We start from the raw sequence: 18,819 nt of genomic DNA on the forward strand, positions 1-18,819 counted from the left end.
CATCCGCAAACTGGGTTTTGAGGGTTATGCTATGGGAGAGTCGACTCGGATATAGGTATCTCTGTTTTCAATGACGGATCAAAGATGGAATCTGGAATGGGAGCGGTGGTTATCCCTAAATCAGCCAATATTTCAGTCTCCTTTAAACTGCCGGAAACGAGCAGCTTTAGGGATCGCTGTTGGGAGGGAGACACTAATATTTTTTTGTGATAGACAACCTGCAATCAAAGCCCTGTCGTCGCCTTATTGCAACTCTCTTCTGGTAAACTCAAAAAGAAACTCAAACGTCTCGAAAGTTCAGGAAATATTTCCTTTATCTGAGTTCTGATTACAATTGTCCCCTTCTCGGACATCAGTGTCCCCTTGACCGTTGTTAAAGGGAAACTGCACAATTTCTTTCTAAAAAAAGCGCAAGACGGATGGAAGTCTGTCCCATCGTGTGCTATTTCAAAAACACTATAGCCTCAAGACGATAGAAACAGAACGCTTGAGGTGATGGGAATTCCCCGCCATTAAATTTCCAAACTCATTGTCACTGGGTAATCGGTACTCATCCGGAGACGCAGGGAATTCCGTACAACCCCTATTGCAGAAGCTGTGGGGATCCTGCAGTGAAAGAGACTGTTGAGCACTTTCTCTGCAAATGTCTGGCTCTGGCGGCAAGTGCTACTTGTAGTGCATCACGTTTAAAATGTTAATACTAAATTTCCGTTCCTAATGCGACAAGCTATAATTCCCATTGCATATGAGCTTGTTTGTTTCCAAAAATGAAAAGCCAGCAAGAATTAAATTTTACTTGGCGGAGCGAACTTAGCCTTCCTTACTTGTTAACTATAATTTGCAGTATCTGTCATTTATCGCTTGGACCGTTCATATGTAGAAGTCTTTGAGTATATAAAACCCGATACCACGTGGATAAAAATTATTCGTTTAAAATTTGTGTTGCAGTTATGAAGCTTCTGAGCATTTTCGCCTTATGCATTGCTGGCGCTGCACACGCCTTCAGCGTAGTGGAACTCACCCCGCACCACATTGAATCGCCAGTGTTAGCCAATATCGTTGAATCAACTAATAATATCGAACCGAATGGACGGATTACTAATGGGGAAAAGGCTACTGCTGGTCAATTTCCCTACCAAGTTGGTCTTCTACTGAAATCGAATGCTGTCTCCTCGGCCTGGTGTGGTGGTTCTTTGATTTCGAACACGTACGTCTTGACAGCTGCGCACTGCATTGACAGGTACGACAACTCTGTATATTTTTTATGTATCAAAAATTAATTTTCAAAATATATTCTCTCAACAGTATCCCTGAAATTACAGTTTATTTGGGCGCTACTGAACGCACATCTCCCGAATTTACACACACAGTTACCAAAGCCGATGTTATCATTCATTCTAGCTGGAACAGAAGAACCCTGAGAAATGACATTTCACTCATCAAAATCCCCTATACACCTTATACAAGTAAAATTAGTGCGGTCCAGCTACCCTCCATCGCCAATTCCTACTCAACCTATATTGGTGAGCGAGTTGTTGCATCTGGTTGGGGTCGCACTTCTGATTCTAGCAACTCAGTCACCAAACATTTGATGTTTGCCACCTTAGAAGTCTTTTCGAATTCATTGTGCGCTAAGTCCTATGGAAGTTCCTTTGTGCGATCGTCCATCATTTGTGTTGCGACGCCTAGTGGTCAGTCCACCTGCAACGGTGATTCTGGTGGTCCATTAGTATTGGAATCGTCTATGATTCAAGTTGGTTTAACCTCGTTCGGGGCAAGCATTGGCTGCGAGTTGGGCTATCCAATCACATTCACTCGTTTGACCAAGTACTTAAAATGGATCAAGGAACATACAGGAGTTTCATACTAAATCGAATTAAGTATTGATGCATTTGAGAAATTCAACTGAGGCTACGTATTTACTTTAATAAAATGAATGAGTTAGTGATGGGAATCTACAATTTATAAGAATATTGGCCTTAAAGTGGTTACAAACTAAAAATATTCATTGGTATGAAAAAAACGCCAGTTTAATCCTTAAACATATTTTAAATTTGCCTAAGCTTTCTTTCGCTGCTTGCTTTGCTTCCTCTTTCAAAAGCTATTATCTTTTTTTTATATAAGCACGTCAATACCGGATTTTATTTAATGAATTAACCACTAATTTAGATGGGCTGTTTTTAAAGAAAATTCTTTTGGCGACATCAGAGGCCCATTGTGGCGTATGGAAAAGCTTTCTCTATTACTATATCAAATAATCTTTGAACCGTCCCGTTTCATTAGCGAATCTAAACCTTTTCAACAAAAAAACTGTGCCAAAATGGTCCAGATTCTCAAAATTGGAGGTGCGTTCTTCGAAGTTTAAAGCAGTCGCCTAGGAAGTACTGAATGTCTTCTGTCAACCCGTACAAAAATGTTATTCGGAGCTCCGGATCTGGAGGCTATATAAACCAATGTCTTTTGTACTCTTCTCATAGTCGTACACTCGGATCTCCCAAATTCGAACTCAAACTATTTATTTACTATGTTGCGGGGTCTAGCAAAAATTGAATATCTGATATTTAAAAGAGATTATAGGGAACTTCAGTTGATGCCTCTCAACAAAGCAGTCGAGTTGTGAAAGAGTGATCATCTAAATTTAAAGTACCACATATAAAAATTCCATCATCCACCTATATCCAGGTATTACTGTATTTTTCATTACATGAAGTTCAATTACCCGGAATACTAACCAAATCATCATATAACTCTTTATGATGAATTAACGTGGGCTTCACCAGTTAATTTAAGCATTTAGCTTTAGGATGCATATTTTTAGGCACTTGCGAAACTGCTTTACCTACAATCACAATATGTGTTGCGATAACGGATGTGTACCGACAAAGGAAATCCTAATTGCTGTCTGAGTATTGATCGTGGGAACATAGCAAACGACTGATACACACTCGGTTCACTTTTTCAATAAACGCCATGAATCAATTACTAAAGATTACGTAATTGGCAAACCTTGTATTTGTAATCGTATTTGAGAAAAAAGTTGGTGGCGTAGTGTTTCTGATATTTTTCGTTTTGTTTACATTTCACTCTGCTTTATAAACACTTTCAACCGATTTTAGACTTGCCATACATTTTGTGACAAATTTTACAATGCATACGGCGAGCACAAATTCCCAGAAGAAAGTTGTTCGAATGCATTGTCTTCTCATTAACTATACTCAGCTTCGGGGCAAATTTCGCTTATTAACAATGGAGTGGGGAGCTAAGGAAAATCGCATTGCACGATTGTAATATATGAATGTGGGAAGAGTGCAAGTTAGATTTACGAATTACTTAAAAAATCTTTGTTTACCGCACGATCAATCGTTCTTCCCAAACGTCTGTCTGTCACAGAAATGAACTGATCGTCCTCGCGTGGTTCGAACGAGTGCAGCCATAAAAGACGTTCGAGAAAGAATTCGCAGAAATCCCCTTAGAAAGCAGAAAATCATGGTCAGGGAAATGAATGCATCGACCAGATCCATGTCGAGTCTACTTAGAGTTGATCTCCGCATGAAAGCCTCCCGTCGCTCAACTAGTCAGCTTTTGACTCTACATATCCAAGCAGCTTCTTCGGTGGCACGCGCTCCACGGCCATGAAAATATTCTTTCCACAGATGAGAAAATTTTCACTGTTGAAGAAGTTTTTAATAAGCACAACGACAAAATCTATGCTTAAACTTCTAACGAGAAAAAAAAATTTTGTTCCAAGGGTTCAGCGTGGCCACTATCCAACCTCCGTAATGATTTGGTGGGGAGTGTTTGTTAAGGACATTACATCTCTTCATTTCTGCAAAAAGGGGGTTAAGAGCAGGGCAAAAGTGTATCTGGAGGATGTCTTAGAATGCGTGGTGAAGCAGTTGAGCAGTATTCATTGATTAGAATAATACCGGTAATAAAGTGATCAATTTGTCTCGAGGTTATTGGTTTACAAGAATTCAAACTCTACAAAAGACTTCATTAGAATGAATGAATAGTTAGTGCCGGATAGCTGTTCTATGATGGGGTGTTTTATTTTCGATCACAATAAGGAACAAAAAATGCAGACTGTAAAATATTGTATTAAGTCTACCTTTCACAGATTAGACCCCAAGAAACATACAAATTACATAATATCAGGGTTAATGTGAATATGTATTTGGTTTCCGGGCGCATAAAAATTAATCTGAAATTTAACTAGCATAATTTTATTTATACTCCTAAAGTGAATACTTAAAATTTTATTTCTTTATTCGTTTTTTTTAATAAATAATTAGTTTTAATTTTTTTAGGATTTACTAATAGTGTAAACAATTTTTTATTGTTTATCTGAAGGAAGTCTCATTTATTTTTAGGGAAAATTTCTGTATATACGTTTGATATGAAATACAATGTTTTAAATGTTGGAATGGAATGAAATGGAAAACATCCTGTTTTTATATTTCAATTGGTCTAAAATTGATTATTTTAAAAACCTGGTATGGTATGGTATTTTCCAAATGTATGGCCGGACAATTGACATTTCATTCCTTTATCAAGCCACTTGCTACCACGACAAACTGGTTGAGCTGAAAAGTTAGCTGGTAGTATTCTGGTTAAAATTTAGTATTTTTCATCGCAGGGTATGTATGCATGTCTATGAATATATGTATGTACATATGTATCTGGTGTTTTTTTAAGTTTGAGAATTTTAAATGATAATACCACAAAGAAACATTGCTGGAATGAATGTTTGTTTTTAGCTTAGTTTCATAATCTGGTAGATAATTTCATGGCTTTTTTTTTTTTTTTTAATGATATCCAGCATATGTACATATGTCCGACGCTGTTATGAGTTACATGTTTCATTCGATTAGTCCAATTTTTGACTACTTTTCCAATAAATCAGAATTATAAATCTAAATGAGCGCAATTAGCAAAAATGAGCCACAAACCGTGGTCATTTAGCTTCAAGTCTTGCACGAGCTGTATTTTGTAGGCACGTAGGCCAAGATCCTTACGTAAAATATTCCACGTAGTCGAATGAGAAAGGCCAACAAGTTGAGTACGACGACGAGTCGACATTACGGCCTTTTTTTCAAAGTAAATTTCCACAATTCGAAGCATTGTTCTGGGTTTAAACCATTTATGACAATTGCCAAACCTTACTGAAGAGAAATGTCAACACAGTTTGCTATTATCAGCAGTTCTCAAGCAGCTTAAGCAACTTCGATACAAAATTTCCACCGCAGCTAACCTTTGGATATGCCGACTCTAGTGCGTTTAAGCACAAACATCATCTAATACAAATACAATAACCCAAACCGATTTGAAACGCAGCTTTCACAGGGTATTTGTATTGGGTTCGCATGCATTTTAATATTGTTTGGGCGGAAAAAAATCCATTATTTTCTCGGTAGATGAATGTAGTGATTGAAATCTCGTAAAGTTTCCATCGAATAATTTATGCTTGTTATCTAGGTGTCATTTTAGTAGCGAGTTACAGGGTGTTAACAATAGAAGATAACAGAGAGAAAATTTCAGTTTTTCTTTGATAAAGGCGTAATCGCAAGCCAGACCGTTGATATTGTGAATGGATGCCGTTTAGACATTTTTAATGTTAAAGAAAATAACGATAATATTGAAAATGTCGATAAAATCACTGAAATCATCGTAGTTGACCGCCAGGATCGACCAGAAGCTAACGAGTCACCATAAAACAGTTTGAAACCTATTGCGAAAATAAAAAAATAAAAATAATGGAATAAATAATACAATATTAAATGGTGGCAATAGTGTTTTGCAGCATGTCAATATCGCAAACATTGATTGCCTGCTGGAGTATAAAATTTAAATATATGTACGAGTATATACAGCCATGGACAGAGAAATAGCACAAATGTGAATTTATATGTTAAATTACGTTTTTAGTACGAACTCTGCGTTCATCAAATACATACATTTGTTTGTTTACCTTTATTACCGGTATTAAGCTTACATTTACGCAAGGAATTTACCGTTTTTTTTGATGTATTTTTTGCGTTCTATTTTATTTATGCTTATTGATGTTTTGAAGTGGACACAAAAATAGCACATTTTAACTTGTGCAGTGGAGAGTAAAACTTTAATATTGTTTCAGCGATTTTTAGCATAATTTTTTGTTTCTTAAACAAAATTTTAAAGTAATTACTAAAAATGGGACGTGGAAAACATTGCACGTCGGAAAAAAGAGCTCTTATATACCGTATGATTCAAAACGGAAAAAGCTATGCAGAAATAGGTAAAATGATGATGGGGTCTCGGAAAATGGTTTATAATGCTCTTAATTTAGTTATGGAAGACTCATCCTATCTAAGCAAAAAAAAAAAACGGAATGAAAACCAAGGCCGCGAAAAACTGATGCTAATGTGGATAGAGCTATAATACGCAAGAGCAAAGCAGATTGCTTGAAATAAACCAAGAATCTGGTTTACTGGTGTCCAGAAAGCTTGTAGGAAGGCGACTTAACGAAGCCCAGCTGTTTGGCCGTATAAGCAGAAAAAAAAACACTCCTCTCAAAAAGACATATCAAACACCGATTTGCCTTTGCAAAAGCCCACAAAGGCAAATCTGTACAGTTTTGGAAAAACATACTTTGGACCGACGAAACCAAAATAAATAGGATAGGACCAGATGGGAGAACTATTGTAGGTCGTACAAAAATCAAGCGTTAAATGCTAAGTTCACAAAAAAGACGATTAAACACGATGGCGGAAGCATCCAAAACATGCTGCAGAGACAGTGAAGCAATGGCTCAGAAAAGAAAAAATTTATGTACTGGGTTGGCCGGCGCAAGGCCTAGTCTCAATAGAAAATTTCCCAATAGAAAATTTGTGGAATGACGTTAAGGTCAAAAACGCTAACAAACATTTTTTAAATTCTCATTATTTGTGGGCCGCAGTTGAGGAGGCTTGGTACTTTACTTGAATTCCAAAGGAAAGATGCCACAAGCTTGTAGAAAGCATGGGTCGACGGCTTGAAGAAGTAATGAAAAACGGTGGATATAGTAAAAAATATCATACTAATCTGGTAAAACAATATTATTACTTAACAATCGGATTTGTTTACTATTTTTGCTTTTATTAGGAATTTTTTAGGAAAGAAAAGTTTATTCCAAAAAGTAACAAAATTCCATGTTATGTAAATGGGAAATACCTATATTGTGTTTGGGGCAAGGTTTATTCTGAATATTAAGAGCTGATTTTGATCTGACAATTTTTCTTAGACGGAAAACTAAAAGTTTAGGGGGCGTCGCAAGAAAAATAATCAAATTGGTAAATAACGGACGCCCTACTGTATGTGCACCAGAATGGCACCAGCGAAATACAATTTAAAGATAATTTCCATGAAACACGCAGTGCAAAAATTGACAATCCTTTCAAACGAAAAAATCTGCAAACCTTGGATTTGTCTTGGTGGAAACGTATTATTACGTATACTTGGATAATAGCAGTAATAAAAATGTCCCTTAAATAACTGTTCCTGGACTAGTTAACTAATTGATTTAACCGATCTTTATTGATATATTTTTCAGTTATATGTAATTATTGTAATTAAAAAATTTAAATATGGTAATAATATATAGCTCACATAGCATACATATACATTCTTATATTTTCAACATTAATATCTATTTTTTATTTTTGTTTTGTTCTTGTTTTTCAATATATGGCTAAACAAAATCAATAACATACAAGTTGATCAACAATTTCACAAACAATCATAACGCGAATGTATGCGTTTTTAACATGACAAATACATACATATACATGTGTGTATATATTGTTTATACAACGGCATAGGTGTGTGGATATACGTACATACATATGTACATAAATATATGCATGCACATATATGATAAATATCACAAAAGATTACATTCGGTTTTTGATTCCTTTCGAGATTCAATTTATTTACAAATATTTATTTGTAGGTATACTAAGTGTTTAATTAAAATTACTATTTTACTTTTAAAATAATAATGAAATTGCCATTGATTTCTAGAAAGCTAATAAGACCAAGGACATGAAGTGAATATATACTTCGCAGTTTAGTAAATTTGTATAAATTATTCGAGCGTAATATACACATATTTTTGCATTACACACGACCTTAATGGTAGAAATTTTATTAAAATATATTGAGTTAAAGATACAAAAACTATAATTTCTTATAAATATTTTCACGTTTTCCGAAGCAAACCTGCATCTTTTAAGAAACCTGCATTTTTTGACTTGGGCAAAATTCACGTTTTTTAAATAGCAGATATAAATTTAATATGAAAGAATTTTTAGTTATTTACAAATACATAAATATATATGATTTTAACTGAATGTTCATCCAAATATTTTCCATAAATAAAAAATCATAAACTGTCGTCCGTGCACTCTTCCATTCATCTTCTACACATACACCTCCTTCGTACCTGGCGAAGCTGGCTCAGGTGTGCGTTTCGCCAAAGTCGAGGGCGCCGACGTCCCACTTCCGCCCATACTCTCTCCTTCTCTACTCTCCAATGATACTTCACGTGCTGTTGGCGCAACCTCACTGACCCCACTGACCGGTTGTCCTGCCGAACGCACCGATGCATTCCGCTCTAGTATATATGAATCCTGTAGATTTAGATTTAAGTTGGCACTAAAACTGTTATTATGCGATATATTGCCACCACCATTCAGTGGCTTAATAGTGAGTATGGCGTTATTAGTCGCCAGAAATTCACCGCCACCGCCACCGGCATTGGCATTGCCTGGTGATCCATTGCTGCCATTGTAACTGTGGGTTACATCCATATTTTCATTGCCACTGAAATCGTTGATGGAGCGCATCGATGGGGTGCGCTGTATGGCCAACGAGACGGGAATTGTGGTGATGAGATCGTTGGCATCATAACCACTGGCGGTGGTGGTGATGGTCGGCACTTGCGTTGTACCGATAGGCATAATATTTAGGGTGCCAGCGGGCATTGTTTCCGCTGAACTGGTGGTAACTGTGAATGGGAAGGAGAGCGTTGTAATGTTGGTGGTGGCTGGCGTCGTTGCTGCAATATCGTGAAAGAAAGAAAAAAGTACAAATTATTTTCTACCTTGACGGATTATACATGAGAAGTGACGTACGTGAGGCAATGCCAAAGTTGACATCCTTCATATTGGACGGCAATATGGCTTGCGCCAGCGCCGTTGTCGACGGATGCCCTGGAATCAGAGTGTTATTCGAGGATGAGCTATCCATTTCTTTAATGGGCGATAACAAAAGTGTGCCCAAAACGGGTCCATCCTGATTGTTGGTGCTCGTGTACGGATACATGGAAGTTTGTGTGCTCAATTGTGGTGCCATAATCACGGTTTTCGTGGCTATGGGTGCAATTAAATTTTGAGTTTGTGCTATAATAAAATGCGTATAATTATTGAACTTACCATTCAAATCTTTTTCGCTAGATTCTTTGGTAACATCCGGCGTGGGGATGCGTGGACGTGTTTTGGGAACGTTCGCATTCATACCGTTCAGCTTGGAATCTGATTAAAATTGTGTGTGGATTGAGAGAAGTTAGAAAAATTAATGATTGCAAATTAAATAGTTGTGCGAAAAGGTTAACAAATTATCGAATATTGAAGGCTTGGAAATGGAAAGACTAGACGAGGAAGATTGTAGTCAAAAAGTTAATATGGATATAAGAAACATGAGAGTAAGTAGAATTTTTTGTATTTAATGCATATCTTCTTATTTCACACCGATCATGAGATTTATGTATGTTTTAAATAAACATGTTCACGGTTTTAGTTTGTTTGTGAGAGGCATAAATAAGACAAATGTTTTGCGTGTTCAGCGAGTTTCTGCTATCGAAAAAAATGGATCACACAAGTTGCATAAAATTGTGTGTAAAAAATGGAATAAAGTGCTCAAAAATACGTGAAGTGTTGACAGTGGTTTACGGTGAGAGTAGTCTGAGTAAAAAAAATGTTTACAAGTGGTACTAGCTTTTCACAGAAGGTCGAAAAAATGTGAATGACGAAGCTCGCTCTGGACGACCCAGCACACCAACAACCAATGAAAATGTTGAGAAAGTGAAGAAAATTGTTATAGAGTATCGTCGAATCACAATTAGAGAGGTTTCTGAGGATGTCGGCATATCGCTTGTCTCATACCATGCAATATTTTGGGAATTTCAGAAATTTTGGACATGAAGTATGTGGCAGCGAAGTTCATTACAAAATTACTGAGTTTAGACCAAAAACAACGTCGCATGAGCATCGCTCAGGAATTGTTGAATTTAAAGGGTCACAACTTGGTAACTGGGTAACATGGGTATCTGGTTATGACATCGAAAACCTTTGTTTTCGTCGTCTACATTGGAAGAGTCGAGGAGAGCCAAAACCAGAAAAAGCACGCCAAATTCGATCAAATTACCATGGCGTAGTGCACAAGGTCGTACAATAAATAAGGAAGTTGAAGTTATGCGCCGTTTGCTTGAAGCAATACGAAAGAATCGCCCGGAATTGTGGAAAAAAATGAATGATTTGTGCATCATGATAATGCACCTGCTCACTCATCTTTGTTTGTGAGAGATTATTTGGCCAAAAACAACACACTAATGATGCCACAGCCACCGTATTCACAAGATTTGGCACACCGTGACTTTTCCTGTTTCCGAGATTAAAGAGATCCATGAAAAGACGGAATTTTTCGGCTATTGATGAGATAAAAACCGAATCGATGAGAGAGCTCAAGGATATACTAAAAAGTGGATATCAGAACTGCTTCGAGATTGGAAAAAACCCTGGCAAAAGTGTATAATGTCTGAGGGGACTACTTTGAAGCAGATACAATAGAGATTGATGCATAAATATATATTTTTCCAGAAAAATTAAAATTCACCTTGCTTTTTGAATACACCTCGTATCACATTGCACATCTATTTACTTGACGAGTGTCAAATATGACATAAAGAAAGGTACCGTCTCGGAATTATTTCCTACTGACATCAAGGCGTCACTTTTGAAAGACCCTTTATAACCGGCACTGTTTACAAGAAAACAAAAGGCTTTCTAAATTCCATATTGAAAGTCTATCGACAGAACACATGATCGACAAGATTTTTGGAAAAGTTTGTGTTACCCACATTCGATTCTAAAATATGCGATACAAATTTGTCAGCACGTAAAGTCATGGCATTATTCAAATATTTTTTAAAAAATTGGATTTTCTGCTAGGTGATTTGGTTGAATGATTACCATTTTTTTAACACTGTGCAACTGAGTACGTTTCCTCCATCACGGCAAAGTGTTTTCGCTTTTCGTGAAACGCTCATATATACATACAAATGTATGTATGAATGGCTTACATTTTAAAAAACCTTAGAAGATCCACTAATTCCACAATACTGATATCTTCTAACTCATTTGATAATAGTCTATCCAAAGTGACGAGTCTTCATTTGGACAAGGGAGAACAGTGACACAGAAGGCGTTGAGTCACTTGTTGCTCTTTTTCATCTTGAAAGTTTCATGTGTCTGCGCGCCTAGCCTCTGGGCGTGTCATCCCATTAGACAGTGCCCCACTATAGTAGAAATCAGTGTGCTAAGACTATGCTTATTTTGGCTCAGCTAAGATTTTCAGTATTTAGCATTGAAAATCTGATACATAACAATGTGGAATTATACAGGTGGGTTCACTACGCCATCTTTCATTCGCTATTCTTACATGTTAGTGTCTTATTCTATGTACTCCTTGAGCAGTTTGTTGCCGACTCTCGTTAGTTCATCTGCCCTACAATACCCTTCGATATCGCAGTGGCCATGAGCCCATATTACATTTAGGCGAAATAACTCAGCCATCTCGTTAAGAGATGTGCGGCATTTCATGGCTACCTTAGAGGTAGTCGACTGCTATGTGAGAGATTTTATCGCCGCCTGGCTGTCAGTGAAAATGTAGATATTTATCATCTAACACACCCTCACGTACATACATATTACATGTTTGTAATTCCACAACTTACTTTGCTTGATAAGCTGCTTTTGAGCACGTTGCGATTTGCGATTTACAAATTTGCCATAAAAACTTGGCTTCGATTGCATTTGCGTTGGTTGGCCGTGCTGCTGCTGCTGCGCCTGTTGTTGCTGTTGCTGTAGTATGTTGACTGGTATGCCCGATTCTGGGCTGGAGTAAACTGAATTTAGACGATTGCGATTAAACGCCATGCCGCTCGATGAATAGGCGGTGGATTGGCTACGTATGGAACCCATGCGTGAGAGCTGACGTACAAGCCAATTATTTTTGCGCCGCTCCACCATGGGTGTATCAACGCTCTCCTGCAATTATTACCAAACAGTTAGGGTACTTCAAATTATAAAAACAAACAATGAAAAATTTCTTTACTAACATAATCTGCGTAAACATCATCGACGAGTCCACGTTTCCCACCACCTGGCACAATATTCGCATACATGGCATCCTCCTTCTTCACTTTGTAATTTTCTGCTGAACCTTTGGGCTCTTCACGCCTATAATGCTCTGAGGCGACGGTGTATGGCAATTCCTTTGGCACCACGCATTCCCAATACTGGTCGCGCAGTAATTCAGGATGCTCCTCGTGCATCTCATCGACAATCATATAGGCAGCCTGGAATAAAGTTAAAATACGGTCAGATCGAAATTTATTGTTAAGCATAGAAAATTATGCTTCAATTATTAAGGTTTTATTGACATGGGTAAGCACTTTCTTTGAAAGTGGTGTAAGTCCATTTTCACAAAAAATTATTTAATGATAAAAATGAATACAATTTACTATGAATTTTTTATTTATAAACTTTTTCCAAAACAAATCTGTTAAAAATTTCATAGTTTTTCACGGAATTTCGATTTTCCCCACTTATTATTGAACATAAAACCATGCAGGGGTATCCAAGAAATTGCTTCTTGTTGATTGAAGCATTTAGAAAATGGAACCATACAACAACATGTTACAGCGATATGTGGACTGGAAAAAATAGAAATTTGATATTGGCGTTAATTAAGTTTAAAGTTTTTCAATCCCCCAAGAAAATATAAAAACTTTATTTTGCTTGAAATAAAACATGTTGATTTTGCTTCTAAAAAATCCTTAACAGATGTTAAGAAGGGGAAAATATTAATGGCGAAAAAGTAAATTGGATGAAGATATGTTGGATAAGTGTTTTAAACAAAATGTTCTATAAAGTCACATTTAGTGAGAATGAGTATTTTAAATTCACTCTGATGGGGAGACCCCAGAACTTTGAAAATATATATAGTACTAACGCATTCACATTATCATTCTCAGAAGCATCCCACTCGAAAAATGTACAGATATGATTGATTTATTACCATATATCGCTTAAATACATAATGACTATTTTCGAAAACTTGACCATAATGAACAATTTTTAAATGTATTAGAATGAATGTATTAATAGTAAAGAGTAAGTATAAATAATTTTGGTTGAAAAGTAAATATCGAAATAAAGTCTCTTTATTTTGTTATTTTTTGTTTTTCTTGTTGCAGAAGTATTTGAAAAAAATTTAATAAAAAAAATTGGTTTTGAAAATGTAAGATTTTTACTTTTTTCTGACTATGAGAGTGATGTAAGTCCTTTTATAATCATTAAAAGTATAAATTTTTGCTTATCACATTTATAAAATAGTTACATTATAAATTTAAATTAGTTTATTGTTGAAAAAATGCAAAATGTTAACATATATCCATGTTTTTTCAAATTTTTCAAATAAATATATCAATATATACACTTACGCTACTTTCAAAGTGATTTCACCAATCGATTTTAAAACTTAAAATAGCAAAGTTTCATAATGAAATTTTACCACTATATTTTACGGAATATGGGAAATTTTTCATGAAAATAGGTCTGTTGTGATACCACTGTGCGATGTGTGAACCTCATTGTTTTACTTTGTGGAACCACTTTGTAGCTCTTATGAAGAGCCGGATTAGTTCATAAGAGAATTGAAAAAATATTTACCAAGAAAACCTGCTCTGATTTTAGGTTAAGGCTGGATAATTGCAAAGGAAGTGTCAACTGTTTCTTCCTCTTCCCCATTTCTACAACTTCTACAGTATTCATGGAAAACTGCCAAAGAGCCAATGGCCGGTTATACAAGCCACGAGCTTCGAGATATCCTCTCTTGAAGGGCTAAGCAGTTTTTGCCTTTTTCTTATTTATTTGTCTTCATCTCAACATGCCCTATTGGCCTCTTGTATAATTAATTTTAAATTATTAATGGTTATAGGTATCCCGAGGATACTTTTATCACCAAGCAGTTGAAGAGTAATACCTTTCCTGCCATTTCTGTGCAACTTTTGATTTTAGTATAAGCGCATTTATTGATTTAATAGCCGCCTGGCTATCCGAGAATATATTTATAGTAGTCACTTATTTTATATCTACATAGAACTTTTGCCTGATAGGCGCTGCAGTAGTCTGGCAGCCGAACGGATGGTTCAATTCCGAATTCTTTCGAAAATATATTTTAGCCAACCTTATCGTCCAGCTTGGAATCATCTGTACAGAAATTTAATTCCCACCTACTCCTTTCACTAAACAGGCCGCTCTTTCTATAGCGGCCACATGCAGGCAAGTTGATTGGCACTTCGAGCGCTTTGTTTGAGGTAGTCCTAAAAGCTCCAGGAATGCATAAAAAAGCTGTTTTTTTGACCTTACTCGTGATTTTAGCTTAACTCACCTTTTGAGCAGATGGCCACCATGCAAGTATTCTACAGATGTATAGAGCCAATGTGTAACACGACGTGTTAACCCCCACACCAGGAGAAAAAGCAGAAAAAGCAGCGGAGCGACTGCTGACAATAGGCCGGTGGCAGCAGGAGTGGCATGAGTCACAAAGCGGACGTTAGACCTACAAACACGTACAACGTGTTGATGAGTGGTTAATGAGAAAACATGGAGACACCGACTATCACCTTTCGCATTTGCTCAGCGGACATGGCTGTTTTAAGCTGGCACACAACCCTTTCTGTCCAAACTGCCCGAATACTGACGAAAACGCAGAACATGCCATGTTTTATTGCGACCGCTTTAGAGAGGAACGAGCTGTACTGGAGAAAGCCCTGGGTCATCAACCGTCCTCCAGCACCCTCATACGAGATATGTGCGCAACCAGCGGTAAGTGGAAGGCAGCGCAAACGTTCGCAGGTAAGATTATGACGCGACTTCGCCACATTGATTGGGAACGCAAAGCGTTTTAGTTCGTTTCTGACGAATCGACAACAAGCACAGACGTTTGAGTGAAACACTCAATACAGTATCGTACAGAAGACAAGATGGTAGTAAGTTAAGATAACATTACTGCAAGTTTTCTCATGTCTCCTTTACTTTGGTACCACCTATAAACACAGTGCCTTCGGACATAAACGCGGCTCTATCCACAAACTATACCTTTGAGGTCTCAGGGTAGAATTAGCCGAAGTGCAATCCTCCATTAGTATATATAGTATTAGTTGAAGCGTGCCCCAAATATCATTGGTGTGACGGCACCATTGAGATGTTTCTGACATTTAGATTTCACCCTCCTTCCAAAAAAAAAAAAAAACAACAAAAAAACCCATTTTGCAAGAATATAATGCAACGTTGGCCTTCTTTTCTCTTTCCTCAATATTAGGTTTCCACGTGAGGTTCCTATCTAATATGAGTCCTAAGTACTTAACATTCTGCCTTCAAAGTAATCTCCACACCTTTGAAAACTAGCGGGGAGATTATAGGAAGCCTATATTTCTTTGTAAAGAGAATTAGTTCAGTTGTTGTGAGGATTATATCTAGTCCCCTACTCTTCGTCCAGTCATGCTAGACATCAGAATATCCATAAGAGATATTTGCCTTTAACCGGAGTTGCTAGATCATCACTTGGCAACTCCTTCTCTCCAAGTTCAGCATTAGTGTTTACAGCCAAAATCCAAACAAGAGGGGAAAGGACTCCTTCTCGAGGTGTGCCTCTGCAGACCTGTCTTGTTAGAGTAGTACTGCTTAATTTAGCCATTACTTTTCTTCTGACAAGTATAGCTTCTATTAGGCAACAACGTTTGGTTCAACTACAAAATCTTCTAAAGAATCTACTCTAGCGTTTGCATTTATATTGGGGAATGCGCTTTCCCTCTATTCTATTTTATACCATTATTACGTATTTGTTGAAAATTGAACATTAATGATCGCAAGCAAGGCAAAGTCGGCAGTAGAATACATTTATTTGAAATGCTAGTGTTTCTTGACGAGCGTAGGCCGTAGCCTTGAAGAGAAAAGGAATGTTGAATGAACTACTTAATGTTATTACCAAACTCGCCCATACTGTATGCATTCGTCCGAACGTCGTCTTTACTTTGTTTAGCCTGCAGTTGGCATCTTCACCTCCCCCGCCGTCTACCGTGATAGTGCAGCCGAAGCAGCGGAAGCTTTCGACAAGTTTAGTAGATTAAAAAATATAAAAATTCTAACCCAGAACATAAAATTTTTGCTTGATTCCGAATAAGAAGGCAGATTTTAAGAAAGTGGAACACTTTCCGTTATACCTATATATAAATTTTTTGAGTTCTGAGAAAATGGGTTCACTACTAATTATAAATTGTCATTATCACCGGATATATGTATAATAGTTAATCGATTTCAAAAATTTTTATCCAAGATGCATGAAACATTTTTCAATTAGACTATCGGCTTAGGACCTTCATTGACCAAAAAATTTAGTTTTTCAGTAAATTACGTATTAAAAAACCATATTTACGTCTGGTTTCTTTTACGAAAATTACAGTATGTCTTTTTAAAAAGAAAATGAAATGCGCAATAAATAAATAAATAGTAGCGTAGCAAAAACAACCGCTCTCAAATTTACACTTCTCTCTACTAGCGCTTCATCCTAAGCTAAGCATAAGTTTTACGCTTGTTCATTCAAATTCTTGTGTCAATTAATTGATCAAAAAAGTGTGATTGAATGCATACAAGCATCACTTACGTACGTACCGTTATAAAAATAGCGGCTTTTATTATCTGCATAAGCAAGTTTCCTATACAAAAAGTGTAAATACCGCCACTTCAACTTATAGTCATAAAAACTCTTCAAAACTTATTACGTGCAACGAGCAAATCATTTTCATTTGCATTTACTTTCATTAAGATTCATTGCTGTGAAAGCCAATAAAAAAACTGCTGGCGAAAAGTGTTGAAATAAAAATCAGTGGTAGATCATGAAAAGGGGCAAAATACTACAAATTTGGAGCAAATGTAAAGATAAGCACTCAATTTATTAATTTCACACACAATTTTATTTCGCTTGTATTCTATACAGGGTCGTTCATATTGTGGTTTTTCTTAGTCATATGTCATTTTCAACACTTTACGCTGGCAATCTTGGCATAAAGTCTGTAACATATTTCCGCGGATGGAAATCGATCGCTTTACTATTATTTAGACAATTAAAAAATATTGCAAACTATTGGGCGGCCGCCCATTTTATTTATTTTATTTTAGTTACGACCTGAATAAGCAGTATAATAATAATATTACAATAATTTTTTAATTAAAAGTGTGCCAATTTGTAAAAATATTATAAATAGTACCTTTTTAAAAACGAATTAAATGTATTTAAATACTACATTTTTAATACAAACATCTGGTTGCATATATTTTGGGCGCCACCAGTCGCCACCTTATAGGCGAGTGCAGCTCATATTGAAGAAGAGTTAAAGAGTTTTTTACGCTTGTTTGTGCATACTAATTCATACGCTTTTTGTTCCACTTATTATGTAACAACATTCAATGTGCTCCTAATATGGCTAACAAGCACGCTTATAAGAGTGAGAGTACGCACACGGAATTACCATCAGTCATTCACCGCCAACGCGAATTTGAAACGAAAATATTTGATATGTAGACCCCGCACAGCCACGTACAGTGGGGCAAAAATTAACAATGAAATTAACAAAAACCGCCTTTTTTATATTTTATGTGAAAAAATTACTTTTCGTATCAAATTGTGAATGAAACAATGCAGTTAGTACTTTATTATCAACGATTTTTTATCGAAATCTTTCGTTTTTGCTACAGTAGGGTTCCCTTTTTTTGTACATATGAAGCAAAAGCGATTTCTATCAATGCTTAAGGACTCTTTGTATACTGCGTTCATTGCCACCTTCTGTAAGTTGGAAAGCTCTTGTAGGAGATGCCATCGATATTAATATCGTCCGTGGTGGTGGCCTAATTTTAAAATAACTGTAGGGTATCCCTGCGGCTGAAACTAGTAACTCACAACTTTCTAACATAATATTGAAGAAGCTGAAAGAAAGTGAATTGCGTTGCTTAAAAGCGACCCTCGCTGTGTTCGAATGTTTTGGAGAGGAACTGTCCATTTTCAATGGGGTTAATGGGCATGACAAAAACAATAAGTATGAGTTTCTAGAAAGGATATAAAATTTAGAGATACTTATGGCAGGCGTGCTATTAAAAGCGGCTTTTCTTCTTCATCTTGATTGGCACGATAACCACTTAAGCGAATTGCACGAGTTTAACAAAGCATGCCAGTGACACAAAGTGAAGCTAAGTCCTTCTCCACCTAAACTTTCCAACGTAAAGGAGGCCTTCCTGTTCCACTGTTACCACCAGCTGGTACCGTTCGGATGACATGACCCATCCAATGTAGCTTCTGGATCTTTATTCGTTGCACTACGTCTATTATTGTTCACTCATGTGCGATACTCGTACTCGTCAACGTGCTAAGGTTGGTCCAAAAATGTTTCGCAGAATCTTTCTCTCA

General features: G+C 36.6%; 2 protein-coding genes across 6 annotated transcripts in view; one reads left to right on the forward strand and one right to left on the reverse strand.

The window, feature by feature from the left end:
• The first annotated feature begins 950 nt into the window (after nucleotides 1–950).
• LOC129242337 (serine protease 1-like) lies at nucleotides 951–1,870 on the forward strand. 2 transcript variants are annotated; one of them, XM_054878925.1, is made up of 3 exons: nucleotides 951–1,004; nucleotides 1,086–1,240; nucleotides 1,306–1,870. In XM_054878925.1, exons 1-3 carry the CDS (start codon nucleotides 951–953, stop codon nucleotides 1,868–1,870), a joined length of 774 nt encoding a protein of 257 aa, XP_054734900.1. The 2 variants fall into 2 exon arrangements, with proteins under 2 accessions (XP_054734900.1, XP_054734899.1); XM_054878924.1 differs by having other exon boundaries at nucleotides 951–1,240.
• Nucleotides 1,871–7,529: 5,659 nt separating this feature from the next.
• Nucleotides 7,530–18,819, reverse strand: part of LOC129240784 (bestrophin-2-like) — a 103,187-nt gene continuing 91,897 nt past the window's right edge. For 3 of the 4 annotated variants that reach the window (XM_054876768.1, XM_054876770.1, XM_054876769.1), the window contains 5 exons: nucleotides 12,413–12,652; nucleotides 12,029–12,341; nucleotides 9,450–9,548; nucleotides 9,150–9,386; nucleotides 7,530–9,073 (listed from right to left, as the gene is read on the reverse strand). In XM_054876768.1, the coding sequence (XP_054732743.1) occupies nucleotides 8,436–9,073; nucleotides 9,150–9,386; nucleotides 9,450–9,548; nucleotides 12,029–12,341; nucleotides 12,413–12,652 (1,527 nt within the window). In that variant the 3' untranslated portion in view covers nucleotides 7,530–8,435. The remainder of the gene's footprint in view (nucleotides 9,074–9,149; nucleotides 9,387–9,449; nucleotides 9,549–12,028; nucleotides 12,342–12,412; nucleotides 12,653–18,819) is intronic. The other variant, XM_054876771.1, reaches the window with a different exon arrangement.

The sequence above is a fragment of the Anastrepha obliqua genome, chromosome 3 (assembly GCF_027943255.1).
Source record: "Anastrepha obliqua isolate idAnaObli1 chromosome 3, idAnaObli1_1.0, whole genome shotgun sequence".
In the NCBI taxonomy this organism is placed as follows: domain Eukaryota; kingdom Metazoa; phylum Arthropoda; class Insecta; order Diptera; family Tephritidae; genus Anastrepha; species Anastrepha obliqua.